The sequence below is a fragment of the Pan paniscus genome, chromosome 18, assembly GCF_029289425.2.
Source record: "Pan paniscus chromosome 18, NHGRI_mPanPan1-v2.0_pri, whole genome shotgun sequence".
NCBI lineage: Eukaryota > Metazoa > Chordata > Mammalia > Primates > Hominidae > Pan > Pan paniscus.
Window position 1 is genome coordinate 17,175,945 of NC_073267.2, and position 23,698 is coordinate 17,199,642.

The following is a 23,698-nucleotide window of genomic DNA, read 5'->3' on the forward strand; positions in this document are numbered from 1 at the left end:
GACCTTTTCATTATTTCAACTATTATTATTCCAGGTTATCAATACTCTGGCTGACCTTCGTCATCGTGGGACTGACTTTGGTGGAAGTCTTTGGTTACTTATCATTACTGTGTTTCTGAGAAGTTATAAATTTGCCATCTCCCTCCGCACAAGTTACCTTTCTGTGAGTATACTAACTTTCTGTAGAGGTATACTTGTAATCACAAATAAGAATAAGTTACATGAAACAATTCACGTTTCTGGACTTCATTATGAATATGTGGTTTTACCCCAAAAATCAGGGAAATGATTTATTAGCATAAGAATTATGAAAATATCTGCCATTTACATTATGAAAATTAAATAGGTCGGTGTTTAATAGAATGTCAACAGAGCTTTTGGTCAAAAATAAGTTTTTTTAACCTTTGTGCTATTTGTCACAAATGGAGTATGAGGTTTCGTCACTTAAATAGGAAAGTCTTTCTAAACTCTTCTGCTTTATAGTTCTATCGTATGGGTGGAAGGAAAGCTTCCAATCTCCTCTCTGAAGATTCACTGCAGAAATGAGCTGACAACAGACAGCTTAACAGGAAAAGAAAAACATAGAACAGGCATAAACATGGGAACCAGCTGAAAAATGAGACTGCTAGAAGGGCTGGATGGTTGATGCTTAAAGAGCACCCTCTTCTGAGGGGAGAGGGAGATAGATGGAGATGTAGGCCATTTAGAGGGGCAGCAAATGATTTTTAGGGGAAATGAAAGAGCCCAAGGAACAAACAGTTGGCCTGAGACAAAGTTCCTCTGAGGTCATAGGGACGAGGTGACAAACTGCCGGAAGGTGAAGGGCAGAACTGCACTGCGTCTCATGATGCAGAGAAAGCCCCAGAGAATCTCTTAGAACTGCCCTCCAAGAGAATCAATGAAAAGTGTGTCTGGGCAGGGTAATTTTGAATGACATCATTCAAAGTGCATGTTCCCACTTGCAACTGGAGAGAGATCAGTATGTCAAAAGTCTGTACTTGGTAAGAATTTGGCTGCTAAGTTGTGCCATAATTTGTCTTTTGAGCCTTTTTTCCTTTGGGGAAGTTGAGCTCTACATTTTGTCTTGCCATTCATGACAGTAAAAATGTGGCCGTCTGGGGGCTGAACCTCCTTCTGAACAATGATCCAAGATAAAAGTACTAATACCACAATGCTTTTTTATATTCAAGGGAAGAGGAAGTATGTTTCAGTTTTACCGCCTAGATAATTACACGTCATTTGGCACTGCCTTTCAAGATATGTAGAAAACAGAAAATATATGAGTTATGAAGATATCTAGGCACATTTAACATTCTCTGTGCCACTTAGTCCTGAACAGAGAATTTTCGGTATAAATTGGAGGAAGCTTTTTTTTTTTTTTTTTTTTCTTTTCTCACCCCCAAGACGTGTCTCCCTCTGTTGCCCAGGCTGGAGTATAATGGTGTGAGCTCGGCTCACTGCAACCTCCACCTCCTGGCTTCAAGTGATTCCCCTGCCTCAGCCTCTCAAGTAGCTGGGATTACAGGTGCCCACCACCATGCCCAGCTAATTTTTGTATTTTTAGTAGAGTCGGGGTTTTACCATGTTGGCCAGGCTAGTCTCAAAACCCGACCTCAAATGATCCACCCGCCTCAGCCTCCCAAAGTGCTGGGATTACAAGCGTGAGCCACCACGTGAGCCAGGGGAAGTTTTTAAATTTACCACTTTTTAACAATTCCATTTAGGAAAGTTCAGTTGAGCTGTTGGACTTGGACAACTTTGCACCTCTCATCTTTGTCCTTGTCATCTAGTCATCTGTACCATTACCTCCTAAGCAGGGACATCATGGGTGCCATGAAGCATTCATGCGTGATGGCATTTCTTTGCTTCTCATTTCTTCATGTGTTTGACATTTCTCCTAGCTCCAAAGTGGACCAGCTACCTTTCCTATGAAATCTAGCAGTAGCTGTGGGATAGATGTGGTTGCGCTTTTCATCTTTTTAGATTACCTGTTGCTTCTCTCGAAATCGTAGTACATGATTTTTTTTGATCCTATGTGCAGAAATCAGGAAAAAACAAATTCTACAAAGAATTTGAAAGATATTATTTCAGGCCAGGTGTGGTGGCTCATGCCTGTAATCCCAGCACTTTGGGAGGCTGAGGCAGGTGGATCACTTGAGGTCAGGAGTTCAAGACCAGATGGGCCAACATGGTGAAACCCCATCTCTACTAAAAAGACAAAAATTAGCCAGGCATGGCAGCGGGCACCTGTAATCCCAGCTACTTGGGAGGCCGAGGCACAAGAATCGTTTGAATCTGGGAGGTGGAGGTTGCCGTGAGCCACGGTAGCGCCACTGCACTTCAGCATGGTTGAGTGACACTCCGTCTCAAGAAAAAAGTCATTTCAATGACTACCTCAGGAGATTCATAGGTATCTGACCCACATCTGAGATGGGATTTGCATTGCATTTTAGCTATGATGAGAACAAATATTTAATATCTTTGAAGATTAAAAGCATACTGTGATAATATGGAAATCTTGGTGGGAATTCAGTCATTAGTGAGAATGTTTTGCGTTAAGTTCAAACCAGCCTCATCGAAGCTGATGTGGGGGAAGGGAAAGTAAACTCTGAGTAGAGCAGGGACAGAAGGAAGATGCTCCAGTGCAGATCAGGAAGGAGCAGGGGGTGAAATGTTACAAATTCTAGAACTCAGAGAGCTGAAGGTAATTACTTCCTTTTCAAGTTGTGAAACATGTTAACCTGTGGTAAAATACTTACAAGATGATAATTACCATCTAACCGTGTTGAAGTGTGCCGTTCAGCTGTGTGAAGTATATTCATGTCATTTTTTTTTTTTTTTTTTTTTTTTTGAGACGGAGTCTCACTCTGTCACCAGGCTGGAGTGCAGTGGTGGGATCTTGGCTCACTGCAACCTCTGCCTCCTGGGTTCAAGCAGTTCTCCTGCCTCAGCCTCCCGAGTAGCTGGGACTACAGGCGTGCATCACCATGCTCAGCTAATTTTTGTATTTTTAGTAGAGACGGGGTTTCACCATGTTGCCCAGGATGGTCTCCATCTCTTGACCCTGTGATTCACCCGCCTCGACCTCCCAAAGTGCTGGGATTACAGGCGTGAGCTACCGCAGCTGGCCTTTTTTTTTTTTTTTTTTTTTTTTTTTTTTTTTTTTTTTTTGAGACAGAGTTTAAATTTTGTTGCCCAGGTTGGAGTGCAATGGCACAATCTCAGCTCACCACAACCTTTTCCTGCTGGGTTCAAGTGATTCTCCTACCTCAGCCTCCCGACTAGCTGGGATTACAGGCATGCACCACCATGCCTGGCTAATTTTGTATTTTTAGCAGAGGCAGCATTTCTCCATGTTGGTGAGGCTGGTCTCAAACTCCCGACCTCAGGTGATCCGCCTGCCTCGGCCTCCCAAAGTGCTGGGATTACAGGAGTGAGCCACCGTGCCAGCCTCATGTCATTCTTGTGTGTGTGTGTGTGTGTGTGTGTGTGTGTGTGTGTGTGACAGAGTCTCATTCTGTCGCTCAGGCTGGAGTGCAGTGGTGTGATCTCGGCTCACTGCAACCTCCGCCTCCCAGCTTCCAACGGTTTTGTGCCTCAGCCTCCCGAGTAGCTCGGATTACAGGCGCCCGCTGCCATGCCCGGCTAATTTTTGTATTTTTAGTAGCTACGGGGTTTCACCATCTTAGCCAGGCTGGTCTTGAACTCCTGACCCCGTGATCCACCTGCCTCGGCCTCCCAAAGTACTGGGATTATACGCATGAGCCAGCGTGCCCAGCCGTCATTCTTATATTATTATTTCCTAGGTGTCTTTCCTGAAGACTCTCTTCCCGTCTCAAAATGGACATGGTGGATCCACGGATGTACTGCAGAGAGCCAGGAGGTCCAACCACCGTAGACAGGAAGGTATGGCTCTGTTGGAGTCCCCATAGTGTGGAAATGAGTTTGCCCTGGAAAGGGAAAGAACAGCTTCTTGCCCTCAGGTTTCTCACCTTCTCCTCTCCTCACTCTGACCAAGGGCTGAGGTCCATTTGTATGCACACAAAGAAAAGAGTTTCTTCCTTTCTAGGAATTAAAATTGTCCTGGAAGCCATCTTTACTTTATGGAGACAGGTGAAAACCAAAGTTCCAGCTAAAATCCATAAGATGAAGGTGATAACAAAAGTCAACCGTCATGACAAAATCAATGGAAAGAGGAAGACCACCAAAGAACAGTAAGATGTGCCTTGACACAAATACTGTTGTATGAACCATGTGCCAATCAAAGTAGACAACTGTCCTTGAGAATATTTTCTACAATATTTGTGGCAAATTCAGTGGGTTCAAAATTGAGTTTGTCCTTTCTGCTTCATTAGTTTAAGATGTATAATTCCTTTCCCTTCCTACATTCTTGTTTGTAATTTTTTTGGGGGAAGAGGAGTTGCTAGTACTGGCATTGGTTTTCCTTTCTCTCTCTTTTTTTTTTTTTTTTCCTGAGATGGAGCTTTGCTCTTGTTGCCCAGGCTGTAGTGCAATGGCACAATGTCAGCTCACTGCCTTTTGGGTTCAAGCAATTCTCCTGCCTCAGCCTCCCAAGTAGCTGGGATTACAGGTGCCCACCACCACGCCGAGCTAATTTTTGTATTTTTCCTAGAGATGGGGTTTCACCATGTTGTCCAGGCTGGTCTCGAACTTCTGACCTCAGGTAATCCATCCGCCTCAGCCTCCCAAAGTGCTGGCATTAGAGGCGTGAGCCACCACACCCAGCCTTTTTTTTTTTTTTAATTTTGAGATAGAGTCTCGCTCTGTCACCCAGGCTGGAGTGCTATGGTTCAATCTTGGCTCACTGCAACCTCTGCCTCCCAGTTTGAAGCAACTCTGCCTCAGCTTCCCGAGTAGCTTGTATTACAGGTGTGTGCCGCCACATTCGGCCAATTTTTTTTTTTTTTTTTTTTTTTTTTTGAGACAGAGTCTCACTCTGTCACCCAGGCTAGAGTGCAGTGGCATGATCTTGGCTCACTGCAACCTCCGCCTCCCAGGTTCAAACGATTCTTATCCCTCAGCCTCTTGAGTAGCTGGGACTACAGGCATATGCCACCATGCCCGGATAATTTTTGTATTTTTAGTACAGGCGGGGTTTCACCATATTGGCCAAGCTGGTCTAGAACTCCTGACGTCATGATCCGCACACCTCGGCCTCCCAATGTGCTGGGATTACAGGTGTGAGCCACCGTGCCCAGCCCAATTTTTGTATTTTTAGTAGAGACAGGGGTTCACCATGTTGGCCAGGCTAGTCTTGAACTCCTGACCTCAGGTGATCTGCCTACCTCAGCCTCCCAGTGTGAGCCACCGCACCCAGCCTGGATTGTTGAATTCAATGCTTGGGTCACCTCCAGATTCATTTTCACAGTCTTTCATGTTTTGGTCATATGACATTGTATTTTGCTGCCATATGACTGATCTTTTTTTGTTAAATGTGAGATACTTGTTAAAAAATATTTAGCAATGAATTGAGGCCTAGTAGCATGTTATCTTGCTGCAGAAGAGATGGGAGTCTACTTCTGGGGGATGGTCAGGGGTCCTCCATACAGGCTGCAATTGAGGTCTTCGGTGCAGGCTCAGTCCCTACAAAGGCCAGGGTATTTCCTGTCCACCTCTATTCTGTTGCATGACCCTTCTGGGTCTCAACCAGAGCCAGTGGACTTCAGTATGGGTCGCTTTCATTGGCAGACCCTCAGTCCACTTGTTTTCCATCTAACCCCATGCATGTGTGCAAAAGCTGCTCTGCTTCTTTGCATCTCAGTAGTTCCTTCTGGAATTCAGCAATGAAACTCAGGGAAATGGGTTCCAAATGCGAGGCTGACTTTCGTCCTGGGTTTCCTTCTTCTCCGTCTTCACCTCGTGTCTGTTTACTGCCATGTTAGCAATTTGATGTATTCAATCATGGGTTTCATATTCTGTTTGGTGTCCTCCATTGTTCTCATCGGAGATCAGAAGCTTCAGATGCACTTATGTCAACTCAAGAGTAGAATGCTTCCTTAGCTTCCCTCCAGAGTCAGGTTTTGTGTTTCTAGTTCCCAAGTGCACAGCAGGAGTAGTGATGTCCTCACTGGCTTCTCATTTGCATTAAACTGTGAGCTTCTGTAGCGTGGGGACAGGACCCTGCTCCCATTGCATTCTCAGCACCTCACCACACACTCCTTGTTGGAGGCCACTCCAGACAGCATGTGCTGAAGGATGCCCTGTGGTCAGAAACAAGTTCATTAACTTTCTCTTTGAAGTGTTTTCGTCCCTGATTCGTAGCGTTCTGGGAGTTTTACACATCCTTCCTATAAAACCAAGTATCAGGTGAGATCCTTAGGATCAGGACCATGAATCAAGTGGTGTGAGGGCAACACAGCAAACTTACCCTTTTTAGGCCCTTTCCTTTTTCTGCCCCCAATCTCTGTGAACTGAACCTTGTTAAAGTCAGTCAACACCAGGGTGGATGGTTTGCTGTTGTCACCTATTTTCAGGACATAACACCCTGACTTAGGAGCCATTCCAATCATTTCTAATTCAATAGATGCGCCCAGCATTCAGATTGCCTTTTCAGGATCTTTAAAGTCGATGACAAGAGTTCCAGTCCTGAATCATGGCAAAGTGCAGTAGTGAACTGCGGGGTTAATGACACCATATTCTGGAAGGATCTCTCTATGGCTGATGGTCTCAGTTCCGGCATCAGCCTCTGACTGAGAATCAGGTCTCACACAGGAGGAGTCAGATGAGGAGCAATCCTCTGCTTCCGATGGAGTTAGTTGTGATGAATTGGTGAGGTCTGGTTTTTCACACTGAACTAAAATGAGCTTTTGCTGTGTCAAGCACAAGACTGACCCCAGAGACACACATAGTGCACCTCATAGAAGCTTTTAATAGTCTTTATATTTACTAAAGAATAGGACTAACTATGGAACTATGAAGATGAGCTGGAAATGACAGGTGACTTGCCAGCAGGCCAGAGTGTGATTTTTTTTTGTCCCTCAATGGGAGGTGTCCATTCTTCCTTCAGTTGTGAGAATCAGTTGGTTCATTTATGGGAAGGTTGCAGGGGGGGATCTTTGAATCACAGCCTTCAGATGCCAGAAGGGCAGAGGGAATCCCACACGGGCTGGTGGATCATGTGTGTGCATTTCTCTCCCTTCTAGTCTGAGGAAACTAAGTACGAAAGGACGTGAGCATGCAGAAAAGGAGAGGCAGCTATCAGAGGCAGAGGAAAATGGGAAATTGGATATGAAAGAAATACAAACCTACAAGTGAGTTCAGAAACTGAACCCCACCCTCTTGGGAAACGCCCATTGGAGTGTTGTTTTTAACCTTTGTACAATGTTTAGACCCAGTAAATGCATAAATAGAAACAAATGGTCAGAAGACATATCGTGAGAGAGAGAGAGAGAGTTCACAAAACAGAAAACAAAGTACCTTAATATTTACCAGTGACCAAAAGATGTGAAGCAGCAAAACGTCTCCTGACCCCATTGCCAGCTAGAGTGTGTGGAAACTCAGTTCATACCAGCCATTCTAGGGGTGGGGTGAGTTGTTGTCATCCTTAGGAAAGTGTGTTGTTGTAGGATCAACCACATCCTTCAAAAGGACTATGCCTGTTTATAAGCCCAGCTGTTTCTGCCCTGTGAAACACGGTAAGGATATTAATACAAAGAGAATACAGCTTTACGATAAAAGATGCTCAATGAAGGATGAATTAGGGATCTACTGAGAATGGGGAAGGAAACTATCATCTCAGAAGTCAGCAGGCAGTAAGCAAGAGGAGGAATCAATATAGCAACAGTTTGGATCAGACTGTACAGTTTTTTTGTTTTTGTTTTTGTTTTTCTGAGATGGAGTCTCGCTGTGTCACCCAGGCTGGAGTGCAATGACGTGATCTTGGCTCACTGCAACCTCCGCCTCCCAGGTTCAAGTGATTCCCCTGCCTCAGCCTCCCGAGTAGCTGGGATTACAGGTGCCTGCCACCACGCCCGGCTAATGTTTTGTATTTTTAGTAGAGACGGGGTTTCACCGTATTAGCCAGGATGGTCTCAATCTCCTGACCTCGTGATCCATCCGCCTCGCCCTCCCAGAGTGCTGGGATTACAGGCGTGAGCCACCGTGACCGGCTCAGACTGTACTCTTACAGCCATCTGAAATAAGTTTTCTAGGTAGAGATAGAGTGTGTAAGGGTACAGTTGTGAGGATAACAGAAACGTGGCAGATTATTTAAAATCATCCTGAAAGTGGTGCTTTATCTGATGAAAGTGATTGTAATCCATAGGGAACTGTTTGAACGTGTGCAAGCGTTGCGGCGGCGGGCAGAGGACTACTACAAATGCAAAGTAAGGAGCTTCCTCCCCGCAGCTGCAGGATAGTTCAGTGCTGATGCAGATGATGCCACGGCCCTTAGACTCTCTCAACATTCAATTTCTCATGTGTTGGCTTTTTCAGATCCCCCCTTCTGCAAGAAAGCCTCTTTGCAACTGGGTAAGTTTGCTTGTTTTCCTTGCTTTTGGACATAGTCTGCCAGGTCAGGACATGGATACATTTTTCTCCCTACGGCTCTGTGCTCAAGCCCTGCAGAGGGAGATGGCAGAGAGGAAGGCTGCCTACAAGCATCACAGTCCCATCCCTCTTGGTAACCGTGTTGTGCAAAAACACCTTCATCCCCACCCAGTGGGGCCCCGATCTAATATTCTAAGTGTCAGAGGTTCCGTATTTGTTATAGCAAATGGGCCCTGACTGTAAATTAGTGAAGAGTGAATGCAACTTATTACCCACAGGGACAATTCCAAATGAAGGCCTTAAATGATGCTCAGCTAAGCTGGTTCTTGTGTGGCCTCTGTACCTTCAAAAGCTGCCGAGTCCTATGATTACACGTGATGGGACTTGTACACTTGAAGTGAAACACAGTTTTAAAACTTGCTTTGCTTAGAATTCCCACCTCATTTTTGCATGGACAAAAGTATTCTTTATGTCCTAGTGCACTTACAATTTGGTATTACCTGGGAGTGAAAAGAAATATTACAGCCATGCCTAACTGACTTCTTGAGGTAAGATTGTTCTGTCAGAAAACCCTCTCCCAGTTCCCCTGCAGCTCTTCAGGAATCCACATCTCTCCAGAGCTCTTTGTTCTCATGGGTGGCACCTCCAGAGTGAAGAAGATTCTTTGTCAAGAAGGGAAACAGAGGGGAAATGAGAGGGTCCTGCAGGCAGAGCTGGAATCAACTTCCACTCTGCCTCTTGCAAGCTGTGTGACCCTGGGCACAATTTCTCCTTCCTCTGGAAACCTCTGTTTTCTTGGATTTGGAGCAGGGTGGTCACACTGACCTTGCAGAGTTCTGAGAATCAGAGACAGAACATAAAAGGCCTGGAAAACATTCTCCAAAAAGAAGCTGCAACATGTGTGGACAATGGGCTTTTCATGCCTCTCTTACTGTCTCTTACTGTCTGTTGACCTGGTGCAAGAAACATGCTCTGGTGATGGCTGTGAGGGAGGAATGAGGATAGACATAGACACTCCTGTGTCTCAAACATGCTTCTGTATTACTCCGTTATGACTCTGTCTTCCCTGGGGCAGGACCCCAGCCTGCCTACATTTGCAGACAGACACAGTGGCATGTGGAGACAACAGTGTGTCCCAGTGACTTTTCTTTACCCCCCAGCTGTCGGCAGTACTCAGTGGAAGGGTGATATTATGACACTGATACTGCTATTCTGAAACCTGGAGGATGGAAAGGTGCAAAAATCTATCACCAGCAACAGAAGGTGCAGACTGTGTTGGTGGCGGTAATTTTGTCCATCAAATGAATATGTGTGAAAACATTCCCTCCTTTGGCCCTACAGGTCAGAATGGCGGCAGCGGAGCATCGTCATTCTTCAGGATTGCCCCACTGGCCCTACCTCACAGCTGAAACTTTAAAAACCAGGATGTGCCGCCAGCCACCTCCTCCACCTCAACAACGTTCTATAAAGGATAACTCCCTGAGCCTCAAGACACCTCCCGAGTGTCCGCTCCCTCCCCTTCCACCCTCAGCGGATTATAATCTCAAGACACCTCCCGAGTGTCTCATAACTCCGCTTCCACCCTGAGCGGATGATAAGAAACTAACAAAGAATAAATAAATAATATAAAAATAAAATGAATACTGCAGTCCTTATGTTATTGCTTTGTTTCAATATCTGGTATGATTGCCTGAGGGACCTGAGGTTTTTAATCGTAGGGTTTTTTTTTAATCTTTAGAAGTGGTTGGTTATGTAAAATATTATTATTTGGTTTTTTTTTTTTGAGGCTGGATTTTGCTCTGTCACCCAGGCTGGAGTGCAGTGGCTCGATCACAGCTCACTGCAGCCTCAACCTCCTGGGCTTCAAGCAATCCTCCTGCCCCAGCCTCCCAAGTAGCTGGGATCACAGATGTGTGCCACCACGCCTGGCCAATGTTAAAAAATCCTTTAACTTTTTTGTAGAGATGCACTCCTGGACTCAAGCGATCCTCCTACTTGTCCCGACCACCAGCCTCTTTCTGATAAACATTTACACTGTTTATTATCTGATGCCATTTCTATCTTCTTCCTTGTCGTCCAGACATCAAAGAATTAGGTTTCTTCAGGGTTTTCTTTTTCAAGTGCTCAGTGTTAAAGATCACTCACATTAGGGCCACACACCACGGCTCATGCCTGTAATCCCAGCACTTTGGGAGCCCGAGGCGGGCAGAGCACTTGAGGTGGGGAGTTTGAGACCAGCCCAGCCAACTTGGTGAAACCCCACCTCTACTGAAAAAAATACAAAAATTAGCTGGGCGTGATGGTGCATGCCTGTAGTCCCAGCCACTTGGGAGGCTGAGGCATGAGAATCGCTTGAACCCAGGAGGCAGAGGTTGTAGTGAGCCGAGATCACATCAGCACACTCTAGCCTGGGTGACAGAGTGAGACTGACTCAAAAAATAAATATCACTTACATTAGATATACCCAAGGGGTGGTCTATAGAGAGTTGGAAGCAGTGGTTATTGCAACAGGGGCATGGAAGTCATCTGGCTATGCCAGGATGCCCAGGGGATACTCGGGGTGGGTGGCATGGTGGTGCTGGGACTCACCGCACAGGATGCTCTGATTGACGCACTGCCAGGAGTAGCGCTCTGTCTTGGGGCTGCAGCCGGCCGCCTCAGCTCGAGTGTAACAACAGTCGTGGCCATGGCAGCACCTGCGGATGTCACATGGGCAGGACAGCAGGTGGGTGAAGCTCTCTCCTGGCCCTCCTCTCTTGCCAGGACCATGGGTGACTGAAGACCCCCAGGGAGGCACAGCATCCTCTTATCTATGATTTTTTTTTTTTTTTTTTTAAGAGACAGGGTCTTTCTCTGCCGCCCAGGCTGGAGAGCAGTGGCACAATCATAGCTCACTGCAGCCTTGAACTCCTGGGCTCAAGTGATCCTCCCACTTCAGTGTCCCAAGTAGCTGAGACTACAGGCACACGCCAGCATGCCCGGCTGGTTTTTTAATTTGTATTTCCTTTGAGACAGCGTATCTCTCTGTTGCTCAGGCTGGAGTGCAATGGCTCAATCAGCTCACTTTAGCCTTGAACTCCCGGGCTCAAGTGATACTGCCACCTCAACCTCCCAAGTCTGCTACTACAGGAACACAAACTCCTTTTTTAAATTTTTTGTGGATATGGGGTCTCACTATGTTGCCTAGGCTGGTCTCGAACTCCCAGGCTCAAGCAGTCCTCCTACCTCAGCCTCCGCAAATGCTGGGATTACAGGTGGGAGCTACTGTACACCTGGCCTTATCTAAGCTGTTTCCCTGAAAATCCCCGTCTTGGGTAATGATTCCATTGGCCCCACCATGGTCTGTCCTGCCTTCCTGGCTGTGCCCAAGCTTGGTCCCTGCCTGCCTGCCTGCCTCCCTCTCTGGGTCTCGAGCTCCTGTGACACATGACTCCTCTCTCTTCCTGGAGTGATCCAAGCCCTGCCACTTCCTGACTTTGCCCACACTGTACCCTCTGCCTGGGGCAACTTCATGTCTGCCCATTGTCCCTTAGGCCTCAGCCCAGGCACAAGCCCCTGCCTCCAGAGGTCATCCAGGCCTCACCAGGCTACACCCGCTCGTAAAATTGGATTCCCTCCCTTCAGGGCAGGTTTATAATGAAATCCTCCTCAGAGGCCAGGTGCGGTGACACCCATCTGTAATCCCAGCACTTTGGGAGGCTGAGGTGGGAGGATCACTTGGGGCCAGGGGGTCGAGACCAGCCTGGGCAACATAAGAGAGACTCTTGTCTCTATAACAAATTTAAAAATTAGCTCACCAGGCCAGGCTCAGTGGCTCATGCCTGTAATCCCAACACTTTGAGAGGCCGAGGCAGGTGGATCACGAGGTCAGGAGTTCGAGAGCAGCCTGACCAACATGGCGAAACCCTGTCTCTACTAAAAATACAAGATTAGCCAGGCATGGTGGCACGCACCTGTAATCCCAGCTACTCGGGAGGCTGAAGTAGGAGAATTGCTTGAACCCAGGAGGTGGAGGTTGCAGTGAGCCAAGATCACGCCATTGCAGTCCAGCCTGAGCAACAGAGCAAGACTCTGTCTCGAGACAATAAAAACACACAAAAAATTAACTCGCCATGATGGCACATGCCTATAGTCCTAGCTACTTGGGAGGCTGAGGTGGGAGGATTCCCTTCAGCCCAGGAGTTTGAGGCTGCAGTGCGCCACCATGATTGTGCCACTGCACTCTAACCTGGGCAAAAGCGAGACCCCAGGCTAGAGTGCATGATTTTGGGTCACTGCAACCTCCACCTCCCAGGTTCAAGTGATTCTCCTGCCTCAGCCTCTTGAGTAGCTGGGACTACAGGCATGTGCCACCATGCCTGGGTAATTTTTGTATTTTTAGTAGAGACAGGGTTTAGTAGAGACCATGGTGAAACCCCGTCTCTATTAAACAAATCTCTACTAACCCCATCTCTACAAAAAACAGCTGGGCGTGGTAGTGCACACCTGTAATTCCAGCTACTTGGGAGGCTGAGGCACGAGAATCATTTGCATCTTGGAGGCAGAGTTTGCAGTGAGCTGACATCGCACCACTGCACTCCAGCCGGGATGACAGAGCAAGACCCTGTCTCAAAAAACAGAAAAAGGAACAAACAACAGCAACGACAACAAAAAAACCTCTGTGTCAATCACAGCCTTCAAGCTAGGGGAGAGGCGGCCGAATTCTGCCCTCTGCTAACTAACTATAGCTTTGTGGAAATGGGTGAGTGGCATGCCCTTGTGAGCCTCAGGGCCCCATCTGTAAAATGGGCATAACTGTCATGCCCGTCTTTAAGAACAGCCTTGGGGGTAAATGAGTGGAAGTCATGGAAAGATCTCAGCCCACAACCTTCCACAGAACAGACGCTTCTCACACAGTAAGTAGCAGGAGTGCAGAGGCTGCAGGCATGAATCCAGCCAGACTGCCTGGGTTCAAGTCCCAGCTCCCACGTCTTGGTAACTATGTGGCCTCAGACAAGTTACTTAATATTTCTTTTTTTTTTTTTTTCAGACGGAGTTTTGCTCTGTCACCCAGGTTGGAGTGCAGTGGTGTGATCTCGGCTCATTGCAACCTCTGCCTCCCGGGTTCAAGCAATTCTCCTGCCTCAGCTTCCTGAGTAGCTGGAATTACGGGCACCTGCCACCACACACAGCTAATTTTTGTATTTTTAGTAGAGACGGGGTTTCACCATGTTGGCCAGGATGGTCTCGAACTCCTGACCTCGTGATCTGCCTGCCTCAGCCTCCCAAAGTACTGGGATTACAGGCGTGAGCCACCGCACCTGGACACGTTACTGAATATTTCTGTGCCTAGGTTTTTCATGTGAAATGGGATTGTTGTGAGAACACAAAGGGATTCCCAGGGCAGTTCCTAGTGCATAGTCTGGCTGCCTTTGTATGTGTGTGTGTGTGTGTGTGTGCGCGCACGCGTGTGTGTGTTTAATATAGAGACAGGGTCTCACTCTGTTGCCTAGGCTCGTTTGAAACTCCTGGGCTCCAGTGATCCTCCTGCCTCGACCCAAAGTGGTGGGATTACAGGCATGAGTCAACACACCTGGTCACTTTATATTATTATTATTTTTTTCTTTTGAGACAGGGTTTGGCACTGTTGTCCAGGTTGGAATACAGCGGTGCAATCTCAACTCACTGCAAACTCCACCTCCGGGGTTCAAGCAATTCTCCTGCCTCAGTCTCCCCAGTAGCTGAGATTACAGACGCCTGCCACCACACACAGCTAATTTTTGCATTTTTAGTAGAGATGGGGTTTCACCATATTGGCCAGGCTGGTCTTGAACTCCTGACCTCAAGTGATTTGCCCGCCTCGGCCTCCCAAAGTGCTGGGATTACAGGAGTGAGCCACCGCTCCTGGCCAATTTTTTAAGGCAACGCTTTCAGCCCATGGCCAGGGTAAGGCGCAGCTAGTACCAAGATCTGGCTTCACTGGCCATGTTATCCAAGAGGCCTCTGCCTGCCTGCAAAGTAGTACTGCACACTGGGATCTCCCTGGACCAAACCCCAGCTTCAGTTTTGGGTACTTCCTCATAAGCCTTGACTACCCCAGAGTGTGAGGGATTTTGTAGCCTGGTCCCAGGCATGCACTCACCAGTCAATGGCATCGCGGGGCTGGCCATGGCCTCCCAAGCCACAAAAGCAACCATATTTCACATAGGCGATGGGGGTTCAGGGACCAACACAACCCACAATTCCTGCCAGTTCCAGGATCCCACGCCGGTGCACACATAATATCCTGGAGGCTGGGGGGTAAACAAAGGTGACAGGCTGCAGGTCAGGACTTCCCAGACCCCTGGGAAGGGCATGAGCCTGAGAAGAGCATAGGTGTTACAGCCTGGCTGTCTGGGTTTGAGTCCTACTTCCTGGCTGTGTGACCTTGGACAAATTCCTAACCTCTCTGGGCCTTGGTTTCCTCATCTGTGAAATGGGGGATAAGCTGACTTCAACTCATATGAATGAAATGAGATAATGAGTATAAAGCCCCTGGTGCATGAAAAGGCTATTATAATCCAGCTGGGCTCAGTGGCTCACACCTGTAATCCCAAGATTTTGGGAGGCCCAGGCGGGCAGATCACCTGAGGTCAGCAGTTCAAGATCAGCCTGGCCAACATGGTGAAACCCCATCTGTAGTAAAAATACAAAAATTAGCCGAGCATAGTGGTGCACGCCTGTAATCCCAGCTACTAGGGAGGCTGAGGAAGGAGAGTCACTTGAACCTGAGAGGCGAAGATTGCAGTGAGCCAAGATTTTGCCACTGCATTCCAACCTGGGCGACAGAGCAAGAGTCTCAAAAAAAGAAAGAAAAAAAAAAGGCTAACTATTATAATCAAGGTCCTCAAGGTAGCCAAGGAGGGAAAAGAGTCGTGCATGAAACCTTTGTCCAGTTCCCTGTATTGGGCACTCGGCATCATATGAGCCTACAGGTGTCTGTCACCAAGGTGGGCTCCTCTGTGGCAGCTCCCAGCCCTGGCACTGCCCTGTGCTCATGACTTTTCCTCCAGACTCAGGCTCAGGGCCCTTGGTATCTCCTCTTATTTTCACTGCCAGATAGGAAGGCCCCTTGGCCTGAGCCCAGCCATTTTTCTAGATCCTGGCACAGCTTGGACATGTAATGGTGCCCAATGCATGTGACTGGAACCCCTGCATTGGACATGTAGGAAACGAGGCCAGCCGGGAAAGGTAACCCCACATTCCCACAGCCAGCAGGAACTCAAGCAGAGGCTTCAACCCAGGCTTCTGACTTGGAAACCAGTGCTCCTTCCTCCTTACACAGTAACAACAGGGGAAGGTGGCCTTCCGGGTTGCCAGAGCCGAGTGGTACCAGCAATAGAGTGGAAACTCACACACAGGCTTGCCTGCTTCCTGGTTTAGGTTTAGGGTTTATACGGCTCCGGGAGGTTGATGCATTGTGTTTGATCATCCCTTTATTTTTTTTTTTTTTTGAGACAGAGTCTCATTCCTGTTGCCCAGGCTGGAGCACAGTGGTGTAATCTTGCTCACAGCAACTTCTGCCTCCCAGGTTCAAGCAATTGTCCAGCCTCAGTCTCCCGAGTAGCTGGGATCACAGGCGTGCCCCACCACACCCAGCTGATTTTTGTATTTCTAGTAGAAACGGGGTTTCACCATCTAGGCTGGGCCGGTCTCAAACTCCTGACCTCATGTGATCCACCTGCTTTGGCCTCCCAAAGTGCTGGGATTATAGGCGTGAGCCACTGCGCTCATCCTGATCATCTTGTCTCTCTTTTTTTAAATAGAGACAGGGTCTCACTCTGTCACCCACACTGGAGTGCAGTGGCACAATCATAGCTCACTGCAGACTCCAAATCCTGGGCTCAAGCGATCCTCCTGCCTCAGCCTCCAGATCCTGGGCTCAAGCGATCCTCCTCCCTCAGCCTCCAGACATATGGGCATGCACCACCATGCCCAGCTAATTTTTAAATTTTTAGTAGATCTGCGGTCTCACTATGTTGCCCAGGCTGGTCACAAACTCCTGGCCTCAAGTGATTCTCCTTCCTTGGCCTCCCAAGGCGCTGGGATTCCAGGCATGAGCCACCATGCCCAGTCTCATTTCTGTTTTATCTAGAACATGTTTTCATCACACTGACTTTTTTGAGAAGTCCAGGCCAATTTTAAATTCCATTTTGTCTTTTTATCAGTGGAAAAGTAGCATATTTATGTTGCACGACAAAGATGAATCAAATAGGAAGAAAATGTAAAACACATCTGGGGCCGGGCACAGTGGCTCATGCCTGTAATCCCAGCACTTTGGGAGGCCAAGGCGGGCGGATCACCTGAAGTCAGGAGTTCCAGACCAGCCTGACCAACACGGAGAAACCCTGTTTCTACTAAAAATATAAAATTAGCCACGCATGGTGGTGCATGCCTGTAATCCCAGCTACTTGGGAGGGTGAGGCAGGAGAATCGCTTGAACCCGGGAGGCAGAGGTTGCAGTGAGCCGAGCTCGTGCTATCACACTCCAACCTGGGCAATAAGAGTGAAACTCCGTCTCAAAAAAAAAAAAAACACACGAAAATAAAACGGCACTTAGAGTTGAAAGCTTCACCTTCCTCTCTGGATGGTGAGTCCTCACTCTCCCAGCAGCCCACGCCTCTGCCTCAAACCTCCATGGCTCCCATGAGTCTGGATAAAGCTAAGGAGTCTCACTGCACCTCAAGTCCTGGGGGTAGTCAGCCCCTCTCACCCCTCCCTCATCCTCTCACACAAGAGTCATTTACTGTCCCTCCAGTTATGCCCGGTCACGCAGACTGGTGCAATCTATCCATCTCTGCTGCTCAAATACCCTCACCCCATCCTCAGCCTGCTCCCAGGCCACCTCCCTCCAGAATCCACCTTGCCTGCCAGGTGGCCATAGGGACCCTCGCCATACTGTCTGCTTGTGGCAGTGCCCTCCAGCCTGGGGAGTCTTCCAGAGCAGATATCTGGCCAAGTGCAGTGGCTCATGCCTGTAATCTCAGCACTTTCAGAGGCCAAGGCAGGTGGATCACCTGAGGTCAGGAGTTCGAGACCAGCCTTGCTAACATGGTGAAACCCCGTCTCTACTAAAAATACAAAAATTAGCCAGGTGTGGTGGTGGTGCATGCCTGTAGTCCCAGCTACTCAGGAGGCTGAGGCAGGAGAATCTCTTGGCCCCGGGAGGTGGAGGTTGCAGTGAGCCGAAATGGTGCCACTGCACTCCAGCCTGGGCAACAGTGAGACTCTGTCTTAAAAAAAAAAAAAAGAAAAAGAAAAAGAGTGGAGCTCTGATATAAGCTGCCCTGGCACACTGTGAGCTTCCAGAAATGGTCCCTTGACCTCTAAATCCACCAAGACCCAGGGAACATGCCCTTTCTGAGCACTCTGACAATGATTTGCATTTCTCTAATGACCAGTGATGATGAGCTTTTCTTCACATGTTTGTTGGCCACATAAATGTCTTCTTTTGAGAAGTGTCTGTTCATATCCTCCGGCCACTTTTGGATGGGGTTGTTTTTTTCTTGTAAATATGTTTAAGTTCCTTGTGGATTCTGGATATTAGCCCGATGGATAGATTGCAAAACTTTTCTCCCATTCTGTAAGTTGCCTGTTCACTCTGATGATAGTTTGTTTTGCTGTGCAGAAGCTCTTTAGTTTAATTAGATCCCATTTGTCAATTTTGGCTTTTGTTGCCATTGCTTTTGGTGTTTCAGTCATGAAGCCTTTGCCCATGCCTATGTCCTGAATGGTATTGCCTAGGTTTTCTTCTTGGGTTTTTATGGTTTTAGGTCTAACATTTAAGACTTTAATCAATCGAGTTAATTTTTGTATCAGGTGTAAGGAAGGGGCCCAGTTTCAGTTTTCTGCATATGGCTAGCCAGTTTTCCCAACACCATTTTAAATAGGGAATCCTTTCCCATTCTTGTTTTTTATTACAACTTTTTACCTAAACATTCAATAGTTTTCACTAACTTTTTGGCAACGAGGCAGCTGAGTCTAAGTAGGTTAAATCACTTATCTGAGGTCACACGGCAGGACAGTGCTTGTTCTGCAAAGTTACGTGTGTTTCTTTTTGTGGACCATGAGAACATCTCCAACTGCCCTTTTTGACTTGGCCACCAGGGAACTCAGCGCCATGTTCTCAAATCCAGTTTAGTAACTGGCCTTCTGGCCTGTATATCTTTATTCTACCTTCCATCCTGCTCTGTTCTGCTTTTACCTCTTATTCTAGATTATCTTTCTTTAGTCCTAATTTTAAATTTATATCTATAATCTTGTTATATATATTTCTTGGCATCTACTGTAAGTGGGTAGTGAACGAATAAACAAAATGTGATGAATTTTAGAGGACTAAGAAGGGCCTAAGTCACACCAAGATTCATGCTGGATAATTTGTCATCCACCCAGACTGTGGTTCTGCACTCGCCAGTAACCAGTGTTTTTTTTTTTTTTTTTTTTTTTTTTGCTTTTTGCCAACCATACATTTTGCTTTCATGGTATCCAAGTGGTTTAAGCTTATGGCTTCCAGCCTGCAGTGGCCATGAGGGGTCAGTCTCTCATCAGGAGGGGTTGGCAGACTCTGTTCTCAGATAGGCAGCAAGGATGGAGGTGGGGCAGGAGCAATTTCACTACCTGCCTGGCGTCTGGGTCTTGCTTAGAGAAATAATTCCAGGCTCTGCTGCTTTCGACTCTGTCTCTCATGGTTCCCCTGATTCCTGCAGAGATCTAGAGAGAAAATTTCCAGCTAGGAGTTTCTGGCTCATTTGATTTTGAACATGTTTTGAGTATTCCACCCCTTACCCCCCCGCCCCCACTCACTACTCTATAGTGTTTTTTTGTTTTTGTTTTTTTTTAAGAAAACAGTTTGAAAGCAAAAATAAATAAATAATTCAAAACAGAGGGGCCATTTTTATTTACTTTGGTTGTTTCAGGATAGGGAAGGGAGCTTACACTTTTTTTGAACTCTTATTCTATGCCAGCCGATGTACCACATTCTTAGCTTAAAAGCCTGCTTCTCTTTGATTTCAGAATAACTTGGAAATAAATTATCAGACCCTGCATGCTCTGATCCTGGCTGTCTGCTCTAACTAAATCTCCCCTTCCTTGCTTCCTCCAGCGAGTTGTTCTCCCTTCACCTCCCAGCACAAGCTTTGCACGTGTTGCCGTCTGTCCTACAAATGTCCGTCCCTTCCCAGTCTCCGTGTGACTCCCTCCTTCACACTCATGGTTCTCCACTGAAATGTCCTTTGAGCACGTCTCAGATGCCTCAATCTAAAGTAGATGATTCCAGGCTGGGTGCAGTGGCTCACGCCTGTAATCCCAGCACTTTGGGAGGCTGAGGCAGGCAGATCAGCTGACATCAGGAGTTCAAGACCAGCCTGGCCAACATAGTAAAACCCCGTGTCTACTAAAAATACAAAAATAAGCCAGGCATGGTGGCGGGTGCCTGTAATCCCAGCTACTTGGGAGGCTGAGGCAGGAGAATCGCTTGAACCTGGGAGGCGGAGGTTGCAGTGAGCTGAGATCACGCCACTGCACTCCAACCTGGGTGACAGAGCAAAACTCTGTCTCAAAATAAATAAATAAATAAATAAATAAATAAAGTAGATGATTCACAGAAACCTCTGTTCTTTTAGAGCACTCTTCAACACTTTTTATGCTTTTTATGTTTGATTTCTAATAAATATGTTTCTTTCACTATACCATAAGTATATTCCTTCTTCTAAGTTTCATTAAGGTAGAATCACGTATGTCTTATTTCCTGTTATATCCCTAAGTACCTAGCATGTAGTAGGCATTCAATAAAAATTGATTGAATGATTGAACACTCAATCCCATGATTTGAGTGTTTTTTTTGTTTTTGTTTGTTTGTTTGTTTTGAGACAAAGTCTTGCTCTATCACCCAGGCTGGAGTGCAGTGGTACTATCTTGGCTCACTGCAATCTCTGCATCCTGGGTTCAAGCGATTTTCTTGCCTCAGCCTCTCAAGAAGCTGAGACTAACTACAGGCATGTGCCACCATGCCCAGTGATTTGTTTTGCGTGTGTGTGTATTTTTAGCAGAGATGGGGTTTCACTGTGTTGGCCATGCTGGTCTTAAACTCCTGACCTCAGGCCATCCACCCTCCTTGGCCTCTGAAAGTGTTGGGATTACAGGTGTGAGCCACCACGCCTGGCCTTTTGTAATTATTCTAACAGCTACTACTTATTAGGTGCTGACTGTATGCCAGGCACTGTGCCAATTGATTGATTTATTTTCAGGGATTGGGTCTTGTTCTGTCACCATGGCTGGAGTTCAGTGGCATGATCATAGCTCACTACAGCTTTGAACTCCTGGGCTTAAGCAATCTTCCTGTCTCAGCTTCCCAAGTAGCTGGGATTACAGGCATGGGCTATCACACCCAGCTAATTAAAAAGACATTTTATTGTATAGATAGGGGTCTGGCTATGTTGCCCAAGTTAGTCTCAAACTCCTGGCTTCAAGCGATTCTCCTGCCTCCACCTCCCATTGTGCTGGTGTTACAGGTGGGAGTCGTGGCACCTGGCCCTGTGTTGATGTTTTACATACAGCATCTCATTTAATCCCCACCAGGATCCTGTGGGGATGGATTGGATTATCCCCCACTCCTTGGAAGAGCTTAAGGATACTCAACCAGTTGGTGATTGAGCTGGGATTTGGTAAGTGTATACCCTGTGATATTATTCATAATATCCTGGGAGATATTACCCGTATTGTCACAGTGGGTGTACATCCTGTAATATTATTTGTAATGTCCTGGGGAGATATTATTAGTCCTAATAGCACAGTGGGTGTACACCCTGTGATATTATTGGTTATATCCTGGGGAAGTATTATTATTCCTAATATCACAGTGGGTGAACATTCTGTAATATTATTCGTTATATTTTGGGGAGATATTATTTCCTCTAATATCACAGTGGGTGTACACCCTGTGATATTATTCATTATATCCTGGGAAGATATTATTTCCTCTAATATCACAGTGGGTGTACACCCTGTGATATTATTTGTTATATCCTGGGGAGATATTATTATGTCTCATATCACAATGGGTGAACACCCTGTGATAGTATTCATTATATTTGGGGAAGGTGTTATTACCCCTAATATCACAGTGGTGTACACTCTGTGATATTATTCATTATGTAGTGGGGAGATAGTATTACCCATAATATCACAGTGGATGTACACCCTGTCATATTATTTGTTATATCCTTGAGAAATATTATTATTCCTATTATCACAGTGGGTGTACACCCTGTGATATTATTCGTTACATCCTAGGGAGATATTGTTACCCATAATATCACAGTGGATGTACACCCTGTCATATTATTCGTTATATCCTTGAGAGATGTTACTACCCCTAATATCACAGTGGGTGTACACCCTGTGATATTATTCTTCAAATTTTCTGGAGATATTATTACCCATAATATCACAGCGTGTGTACCCACTGTGACAGTGTTGATTACATCTTGGGGTGATATTACTCCTAATTTCACAGTGGCTGTATCCCTGTGTTTACACCCTGTGATGTTATTCATAATATTTTAGGGAGATATTACTTCTAATATCACAGAGGTTGTACAGCATGTGTGTACACCCTGTGATATTATTCATAATATTTTAGGGAGATATTACTCCTAATATCACAGTCAGTGTACACCATGTTTGTACACCCTATGATATTATTTGTAATAATTTAGGGAGATATTACTCCTAATATCGTTGTGGGTGTACAGCATGTTTGTAAACACTGTGATATTATTCATAATATCTGAGAGAGATATTACTGCCAATATCACAGTGGGTGTACACCCTGTGATATTATTCATTATATTTGAGGGTGATTTTACTCCTGATATCACAGTGAGTGTACACCCTGTGATATTATTCTAATACCCAAGGGAGAGCTTTCTCCTAATATCACAGTGGGTGTACACTCTGTGATATTTTTCATAATATCCGAGGGAGATAGGATGGAGACCACGTCACAGTCCCCTCACTGCTGGAATGGACACTGTCTACCCGTGGAGTGGTGGGGAGAACTTAGTGAGATTATGCAAGCGTTTAGCACACTGCCAGATATACATTAAATGCTCAGAAGACTTAGCTTTTATTATTACTGTTATAAGTGAGGCCATGGGTTACTAACCAGTGGTTTAAAATGCCATTGCAGCTGGGCACGGTGGCTCACGCCTGTAATCCCAGCACTTTGGGAGGCTGATGAGGGCGGATCACTTGAGGTCAGGAGTTTGTGACCAGCCTGGCAAACATAGTGAAACCCCGTTTCTACTAAAAATACAAAAATTAGCTGGGTGTTTTGGTGCGTGCCTGTAGTTTCAGCTTCTCAGGAGGTTGAGGCAGGAGAATCGCTTGAACCTGGGAGGCGAAGGTTGCAGTGAGCCAAGATTGTGCCACTGCACTCCAGCCTGGGTGACAGAGTGAGACTCTGTCTCAAAACAAACAAACAAAATGCCATTGAAGACATATATGAATATGAAAAGGTGGTTGCTAAATGATGATTGAATAAAAGAGATTATAATATAAAATAGGCTTTGGTTTTTTTAAAGCAAAAAAGAAAAGGATATGCCTAAATTAGGGAACATGGAGAAGAAGGCCAAGGCATTTACCTTCCTCTCTTGAGTCTTTTTCTCTCTCCGTCTCTTTTTTTTTTTTTTTTTTTTTGAGTCAGGGTCTTGCTCTGTCACCCAGGCTGGAGTGCAGTAGTGCCATCATGGCTCACTGCAGCCTTGACCTCCTGAGCTCAAGCAACCTAACACCTCAGCCTCTCTGGAGTATCTGGGACTACACGCACACACCACCAAACCTGGCTAATTTTTAAATTTTTTGTGAAGACTGGTCTCACTTTGTTGCCCAAGCTGCTTTGGAACTCCTGGCCTCAAGCCATCCTCTTGCCTAGGCCTCCCAAAGTGCTGCCATTACAGGTGTGAGCCACCATGCCCAGCTCTCTCTTGGGTCTTAAAGCAAAGTGTCAAAGACCCAGCCCCCACTTCTTAGAAATGACTCAATGTCATACTAGCATAAATGCATCGATAAAAAGATGGAAATGTGGTAACACAGTGATTTTGGGGAATCCTAGTTTTCTTTTCCAATTTCTTTGTTGTTGCAGTGAGCAAGTACTCATTTCAAGATAGGAATG

General features: G+C 46.3%; 1 protein-coding gene and 1 long non-coding RNA gene across 4 annotated transcripts; one reads left to right on the forward strand and one right to left on the reverse strand.

The window, feature by feature from the left end:
- Nucleotides 1-3,840: 3,840 nt before the first annotated feature.
- On the forward strand, nt 3,841-10,159 carry LOC129394167 (nuclear pore complex-interacting protein family member A9-like). The gene is made up of 6 exons (XM_063598433.1): nt 3,841-3,906; nt 4,048-4,214; nt 7,164-7,271; nt 8,285-8,345; nt 8,455-8,490; nt 9,850-10,159. The coding sequence occupies exons 1-6, from the start codon at nt 3,841-3,843 to the stop codon at nt 10,093-10,095; spliced, it is 684 nt and encodes a 227-aa protein (XP_063454503.1). The 3' UTR covers nt 10,096-10,159.
- LOC129394172 (uncharacterized) lies at nt 8,990-18,286 on the reverse strand. 3 transcript variants are annotated; one of them, XR_010110497.1, is made up of 3 exons: nt 14,630-18,286; nt 11,098-12,579; nt 8,990-9,344 (listed from the first exon to the last, which is right to left on the reverse strand). It is a non-coding gene; the product is annotated as an uncharacterized LOC129394172 (long non-coding RNA). The 3 variants fall into 3 exon arrangements; XR_010110496.1 differs by having other exon boundaries at nt 11,098-12,583; XR_008621342.2 differs by having other exon boundaries at nt 11,098-11,204; nt 14,630-18,276.
- Between the last annotated feature and the right edge of the window lie 5,412 nt (nt 18,287-23,698).